Source organism: Morone saxatilis, unplaced genomic scaffold (assembly GCF_004916995.1).
Source record: "Morone saxatilis isolate NCDOM2014 unplaced genomic scaffold, NCSU_SB_2.0 Contig14, whole genome shotgun sequence".
Lineage (NCBI taxonomy): Eukaryota > Metazoa > Chordata > Actinopteri > Moronidae > Morone > Morone saxatilis.
The window spans coordinates 7,891,745-7,900,399 of NW_023339696.1; the positions used below are offsets into that span (position 1 = coordinate 7,891,745).

Consider the following 8,655-nt stretch of genomic DNA (forward strand, 5'->3'; position numbering starts at 1 on the left):
TGTGTGTGTGTGTGTGACAGAGTTAAGATTGATAACAGACTGTGAACTCTGTGAACTCACTATACTGATGTTTTACTTTGTCTGAACACATTAATAGAAATTATTGTATTGTAAAAAGCTTAAAGAATTGTCTGCCTCATCTAAAGGCTCAGAGAAATTTCAGTTACGAATACTTAAGTACCTTGCTTTTAAAGAGCATGTTGTGTGCGGCTCCAGTTTGCCTGCTGCCTCTTGCTGCTTGTGTGGGATAGATCCTAGTAATCCTGCTCTGTATGTGCTAGCTGATTCCAGTGTATGAGCAAGGCTCCCAGTTTCAGCCCTCTGCTATCAAGATGGTGGACGGACAGACCTCTCCTCCGCTGCTGCTCTCTGAAGCCGACCTCATATCACTGATGGAGAAGCACGGCATCGGTACGGTGCAAACACACACACATACATTAAAACCTACATTAGTAGAAATTGGTACAGAAAAGATTCTATCATTTCAGTACATTTATTCATCATTCAACCCGTACACATACAGTATTCTGTGCAACTTTGTTTGTTTTGAAAAAGACGATCTGAAAACAAAGTGGCTAATTACTGTACAGGAAAAAAATCAATATGTAATTAGTAATGTGTTTTTATTTTTATGTCAGTAAAACTGTACAAACATGACATCATTATTGTTATAGTTTTGCAGATTTGACCTAGAGAGCACGCTTTACCTATCTTTGACCTCTTCACTTCCATTTTGTTGTGTAACAGATTCAACGTCTCTTTTCTATGACTCTTGACCTGTGCTCTGTTCTCCAGTGGAGGCATTACATGACTGTGGCTCTGTCACTCCTATCAAACGTCACCCTGGCTGCTACAGTAAAATGACTAAATCCAGACAGCCACTTTTTTCAGATGTATTAGTTCTCTGTCTCTATCTGTGCCACTCTCCATCTCTTCCTGCATGCCATATTTTTTTCTCTATATCATCTGATATTATTCCACTTATGCTGTAACTTATCTGACATATTGAGTCCCTCATCACGCAGTCCTCTGTCTCCTGTCCTCTCTGTCTCTCTCAGTATCAGCTACATGCTGTAAAATGTGCCAATAGGTGCTACAGCTATCTCCAATGAGATGTTTCTTTCTCATTACATGCTTGCATTACACAAGAGGATACCATGCGATTCCCCCTCACACAACCCTGACTGTGCTTCTCTGCAGCCCCTGGGTGAAACTATGTGGGTGGGCAGAAATATGCAACTTTAAGTTTTGTCCTGCAGGTTATTCTAAGGCTGTTTATTCTCAACTGCTTTCTCATAATGGCAGTTGTGTGTTCGGTCAAGAGGACATCAGTGAGTCAACACTTCATAGTAAACCATTAGTCATTGCGTTGGCACACTTGTTTGGATGTTGCTGTTTGAATAAGAAAAAGTGATAGATGAAGAGACAGAGAAATGTGCTGTTAAAGCCAGAGATGGCTGCATCGGATGAATTTAGAAGAAACTGGTGCAAACGTAAGCAGGGGTTACTTGCGACGAGGGTGGCACAGAGGGAGTTGAGAACAGAAAAAAGCCACTTTTTCCTGCTGCCATTGTCTCTCTTCTGTACTTAGCATGCACATGTTCCTGTCACTGCTGAGAAGAAAAGAGCAAAGCAGGACAGAAAGACATGAGGGAGACATTGTGACATAAACGTCATTGTAGTAAAGGAATAGTTGGTTTTATCCTCACAGACGGAAGGAATGTCTGAGATGATGAAAAGCTTGAGGGCAAACGGAAATCCCACGAGAGACTAAAAACACAAGAATATTTCAGGCAGCAGATACACTGTGAGCAATATGAAAAGTCTCGTTGGAACTTGACCACGTGGCTGCGGTTGCATATGAATGGACTTCTTTTATAACGTGACCGATATGGACAGCGTACTGAGCAGAGCCAAAGACAGCTGAAGCCTAAATAGTTTTGGCCTCAGAAAGGCCACCCCAGATGGCAACACATTAAATAATTCACTATCCTAAAAAAGAAGCTAAAGGATGCAGAATTTGGGTGCTTTTTTATTTGTCTGTACACCGAACTGATGACACAACCCGTCTATCCATCCGCATCATCTGCATCCAGCAGTGTGTGTGGATGTTTATTTGCTATGATTTCAGTGTTCGGATTTTGACCTGGTTGAGAAATACTCGTAGAATAATCTTTGATTGTGTTTGAGTCTGTGCTTGTGAGATGATGGCATTTTTATTTTAGCGGCGATGAATTATTGAGCTGTGGAGAGTGCAGCGAGCTGGACAGGAGTGTGTGTGTGTGTAGTGTGTGTTTGCGTGTGCATACATGTGTGATGAGACCTGCTGGTAGACTCCCTAATGCTCCATCTCTACTTACATCAACCTCATACACATCTCATTTTAGCCTCATCTACCATTTTAGCATTTACTGTCAAATCCCATACCTTTCATCACTCTATACGGCCCTTTACTCTGTTTCTACAACATCTGGAGTCCTTTCACTAGTCACATGATGTCATTTGTCTTTCACAGTTTAGTAATTCTATGTGCTGGGTTTATTTTTATGCCACCCCCTTTACATTTTTAAGGCAATATGACATCTTCTCTCAGGTGGAAATCAAAGGGCAGCCAGAGAAAAGCAAAGGGTGAAGCCACTACAGTAAAGACCACACTGCAGGTCAAATCACTGTAAAGATGTGTATTTTTAACATTGATTGGATCGATCGATTTACCCAGCAATCATTCAATTAATAGATTTTACTCAAACCTTATTTTTTGTATGTGTTTGCAGCCACTGACTTTAAATTTCACTCTCTGAAAAGCTTTTCTGGGGATCACTGACTTTCTGTTCATGACAGTGTTTAGAAAAAAAGAAAGAAAATGTTTATTAAAAAACAGGAGGGTGAAAGTGCAGATAGAGGGACCCAGGGGGTGAGCAATCCTAAGAAAAGTAACAGTAACTTTGAACACTTATTGCTCATGTTCTCCTGGCACAGATTTAGCCCCAATAAATCAGTTAGTTTAGACGCAGAATGTGTTTCTCTCTCAGATTGATGGTGGTTTAGATAACCATTTGAGAAGGTGTGATTTTAAACAATTTCTGTGCCTAGGTTTTTCTTTATAAAACCAACCACCAGTATCTGCCATGTGCTGATATTAAAGGGCTACTCCAATCATTTACCGCACTTTCATAAAGCTGTGTGACAAAATCGATGCAGCAGAGGCTAAGATACAGTATACTGATTTATGTTTCCATTGTGTTTCATTTTATAATGTGACTACATGAATCAACTTTTACTTTTCCAAGTTAAAAACTTTTCAGGAACCTCTTTCTTCTCTTGTATTGCATCATTTTTGGTCAAATTTTAATTAGATTATTTCTGCCTGGCTACTCCACACATCAATAGCTAACAAAAGTCCAAACTGGGCACTGAGCTACAATACAATTTCCATCTATGTGTTGGCACTGGCATTATTTCCTAAGTGATTATTGTTATTCTTAAAATGCATTAAAATGCCTCCAACCCCTGTAGCAGGCCGAGGACTCATGACCTGACCATTTCTAAAATCCTGGTTACGGCCCTGGTCCCAGGTATGGGTCAAGCTCCAAAAACATTATGTGTGCAATCACATCTTTAATTGAAGATTAATGTACGCATATTTTTTTATCATTTATTTTTGTTTCATTTTAGCAGCACAGATAATGACTGTAGTTCAATAAGACAGTTCTGTACATTTTATGGCCACTCATCACTTTGTCACTACTTGGTGGTTTGACAGCTCTCTCTTATTAACGAGGCTTTAATCCAATTAACCAAAGCACAGTGACAAATAAAGCTGAGAAGCAAACAATGTGTTAGACCAACAGGATTTATAAAGCGTGGTCTCATTTCCCAGGCCACCAACATCTCTAAATCACACCAGTTGCTTTTAATTAGTACAAGAAACCTCCATAATATTATGCAGCAGTTTGCTCCTGTATTGCATATAAACAATGAAGTGTTTCCAGGCTGTGATCCCATCAGGCACAATGAATGACTGTGATCCCATCAGGCACAATGAATGACTGTGATTTCCCATGAATCATTACCATAATACAGAATTATCCTATTTCATTTTATCAGATGATTATACTAATCTGGGGATGGCTTTGTCTCACACTCCTCTCTGTTGTTTGTTGTGTTTGTGTATGTCTATTGTCCTCTTCCCCTCTCATGTGTCCCTTTCTTTCTCATCCTGACAGACAGAGCTTTTTGTGGCAGAGCTCTCTGAAGACTTTTACCCTCGAGGTTTAGTGTCATGTCATAGTTGCTCAGATGTTGGACACTTCTCCCGTCTCCTCTTCAGATGGAAGCCTGCTGGAGGTTAATGTAGACTGACCAAGTGTAGAGTATATCCCTGCTTCCTTCACCTGCCTTTAAAACTCAATGCTCCTTCTTTTCAGCTTGTTCCTGACATGTCTATGGAAACATTTCTATCTTGAGCGTGTATTGACATGACAGCTGGTGCGATGCTGAAAACCAGTGCAAGAAAAATGCCAAAATAAACAATCTTCATAGATGTCCAAACCTGCTAACTGCACAGTTTTGAGATGTCCGGACATGAGTATGTTGCAATTCAGGAGTGTTTGCACAGCTGTTTCAATATTAATGGTTGGCTATATCACAATATCTTATACTAAAATTGGTGTACTCTCAACTGGAATGAAACCTGGTCATACAGCAGTCATATGCTTAGCCAGGATAGTGTCAGATAGCTTAGACTAGACAATCTTTACTATCAAAGTCGGGATCGACTTCAAATTTGGTCAGTGCAATCTAAAGACCATCACGATTAAAAGATGTGAGTTTTCGTCAAAAGGCGTGTTCGTGGCGTGGCACTTCATTTTGGTCTTTCGCCAAGAAACAGGAAGTTGTCATAACTTCACTATACATTCTCCTTCCCCAAAATACACGTTTCCACCCTGAACACATCTACATGCCAATATTCATATGTCATAGTCATAGCGCCACCCAATGGGAACAGGAAGTGAACTTTGTATAGCAAACATCATCTGATGTCCATGAAATTTGGAGGGTGTAGTGTACACACGATACTGGTGTATGATGTGAGTGCAGCATACCCCGACGCATGCAGACTGCGAGGGCCCATCATTTTCTCAGTGTTAGAGAGTCACATGTGGCTCCGGAGCCACAGATTGTCAACCCCTGGCTTAGACTGTTAACAGCAGTTTGAAGGCGAAAACCACTGACAAACTTACACAACTCTCCTTATCTTCTAACGACTCCCTTTTTTTAATGGAAGTTTAATTGTCTACTGGCAGACCTTTTAGAATCAGCCCACCTCCAAAATCTCCTAATCTTTTTGTCATTGTTTTTGTCAGTTCAAGTCAGATTTCCCTTGGCCCAGTAAAGGCAAACCACAATTTTCTTTGGGCTTGCTGTGTTCTGGCAAGGCCATGGATGACTTAAATGAAAACAGACATCACTTCAAGGAGGCTACATAACAGAGGACTGAAAATGTTTTTCTTCATTAAGACGTCAACACACACACACACTACACCTGACTGGACACTTGCTGACTCATTGGCCCTGAATCTTGAATGGTTGTTTCCAGATGTAGGTAAGGTCATAGCTAAAAGCAAGCCTGGCTGTCTGACTCTTGTTTTCCAATAAATTCCATCCATGAAAACAAATGTGCATATGTGTTAACGATATCCTGGCTGAATCATCAAGGGGGAACAAATGTCGGGAGAAAGCTGAAGCTTAATGTTCACTTCTGAAGATCTGATATTGTACGAATGATAATGATGGTGTATTTTGGTGTTTCTATCTATAATTTCTTCATCCTTATTTTCCACATTGTAACTTTCTCATGTTGGTTTCTTTCTTTACTGCAATAGAGGAAAATGTCTGTTGCCATGACAGATGTTATAACTACAGTGCAACACTGAGCTGAATGTAAAGGGTCAGACAAAAACATCCATACCTCTAGAGATTAGTTACTTTTCTGGCTCTCTGGTATCTGCTTTGTGTTACCAAAGTAACTAATTATGACAATGACATAATTACAATATTAAGTTTAATTGTCATACTTTATGTAACATCCTTTTTGAAGATGGAGGCTTACTGTATGTTGCTTTCGGCTGAGATATACACAGTATTGACCCGTTATGTAACCCACCTCTCTCTCTTATCTCTCTTGTCACCCTCCGGTTTATACTGTCTTGTAAGCAGGAAAGCCATAGCCAACAGTCACGTCAAGTAAAGTTTATTTATGGAGCACAAACAAGGCGTTCACAAAAGCCTTTCAGAAAACAACGTCCAGAAAAATAAACAAAAGAAAAGGAAAGAACAGGTACATGACAAAACACAAGGGGAAAGGATTTTAAATGAAAGTGTATGTGACACAGAGTGCCTACTTGCTTGTACAGGAGCACAGAAGAAAAATAGATTATTTAGATTGCAGATAAGTTAAGCAAGAGAACTAGGTAATGATAAATCCATCTTAATATTTCTTGATTTTCAACAGAAGAACAGCAGATAAAGAGGTAGAAATCAGAGCCTTTTTTTTAAAGTTGAGTTAAGTTTGGGTTTTAAAAAAATGAAAAAGCCAAAATAAGAGACTGAGACTCTTATTACTCTTATAATTCTCTTCACAAGTTTCACAAGTTTGGCAGTGTCTGTGTTTCAAACCACACACTATCACTGAAGCTCTGTGACCCACTGTTCTCTGTCGATTACAAGGGTGAAATCAGCCCTGCGGGGGCTCAGTGGCTGTGCGTGCGTATGTGAGTTTGTTAAAATGTGGCTCATTATTGTCATATGGACTGACGGCAGATTGCATGCATTGTTACTCTCATTACACACTCATTACATCTGAGGACATGCAGCATGTTCTATCGCTGCAGCACCTTATTGGTGAGACCTCACAGCACGAGATTTAGACATCGCTTTGCCAACTATGCACCAGGCATGTGTGTGTTCGGGTTTTCAAATTATGAACATGTTCAGCTATACTGATAATCAGTACGTCTGACAAAGAGGTCAGTTGAGAGAATATTTGTGAATGAAGTCAGGTTTTGTGTCATTAATTCAATTATTTTCGCAGAAGACTTTCATTAATGCTCAAAACAAGGTTGATAACACTAAGAAGAAGCTCTTTCATATCAACAAAACATCTGCTAAATTGCTGCTTTGTTGTTTTTTTCCTGTGTGTGTGTGTGTGTGTGTGTGTGTGCGTGTATGCAGCTGCCTTGTGTGCGGAGGTGGAGGAACGGCTGGTGAGTCACCTGTTGTCACCGGAGCGCTACAACAAGCTGATCAGACCAGCTGTCAACAACAGCCAGCAGGTCACCATTTACATCCAGGTGTCTCTGGCACAGCTGATCAACGTGGTGAGTATTTACACACACACAGAGAAAGACACACACACACACACACACTGAGACCCTCTCGCGTCACTCAGCACTGACAGGAAGTTTTTTCAAAATAAAATGCAGCGTGCCGACTCCAGACAGGAAGTCGTAACCGACGTCAGGCAGCGGCGCTCTGAAACGCATCACAGATCCAAACTGCGGCGCAGTGATGTCATAAAGGTATCCAGGTGGACGCTGTAACTGAACTGCTCTTCCATCAGGACTCACAGACGATACGATGTTACGTAATTCAGATTTTATACATTTTACTGGCAAAGATAACTACGGAAGCTGAGAAGGGTCATGGGTTGTTTTTATTTTCACACACTGTTATCTCGTGATAACGACTTATTAATTCATTATCTCGAGATAACAAAGTTTGTTTTCTCTTTAGGACGATGCTTGTGGGGTCAGGAGACTGTGGTGGCTCGCGACATCAGACCAGGGCATGCGGGCCGCCAGGAGAAGTTCTTCACTCGGGAATAATGATGCATTGCAAGAACTACGGATGTTTAACCGTGAGTGCGAAAGTGCTGGGGAGCACTGAAGCGTTGGGTGCGTGTGTGTGTCGTGTTGTGTGTGGTGGGTAGTCAGTGAGTGTTGTGTGTGTGTTGGGTGTGTGTGGTGTGTGACAGAGTTAAGGAATTGATAACAGACTGGTGAACTCTTGTGAACTCACTAATACTGATGTTCTTTGTCTGACACATTAATAAATTATTGTATGTAAAAAGCTTAAGAATGTTTGTCTGCCTCAATCTAAAGTCTCAAGAGAATATTCCGTTACGTAATACTTAGTACCTTGCCTTTTAAGAAGCATGTGTGTGGCGATTTCCAGTTTGCCTAACGCTGCCTCTTGCTGCTTGTGTGCGATAGGATCTAGTTAACTCCTGCTCATGTATGCTTAGCTGATTCAGTGTTGAGGCAGGCTCCAGTTCAAGCGCTCTGCTATCAAGATGGTGGACCGGACGAACCTCTTTTCCCTACCGTCTGCTGGCGGCTTTCTGAAGCCGACGTCATACTCACTGGATGGAGAAGCCACACGGCATCGGTAGCGGGCACAAGCACACACACATACATTAAACCTACATTAAGTAGAAATTGGTACAGAAAAATTCGATCATTTCCAGTACCATTTATTCATTATATTCAAACCGTACACATACAGTATTTCTTGAACTTTGTTTTGTTTGTTTTGTCTTTTTTTTACATTTTCACACCAAAAAAAAAAAAAAATTCCCAATGAACTTTTGTGGTT

The 8,655-nt window shown here is 40.7% G+C and overlaps 1 protein-coding gene across 1 annotated transcript in view; it reads left to right on the forward strand.

Moving 5' to 3' along the window:
* top3a (DNA topoisomerase III alpha) overlaps positions 1 to 8,655 on the forward strand; it is a 24,924-nt gene that overhangs the window by 9,320 nt on the left and 6,949 nt on the right. The window contains 1 exon segment of the mRNA XM_035655344.1: positions 282 to 411. Within this exon segment, the coding sequence (XP_035511237.1) occupies positions 282 to 411 (130 nt within the window).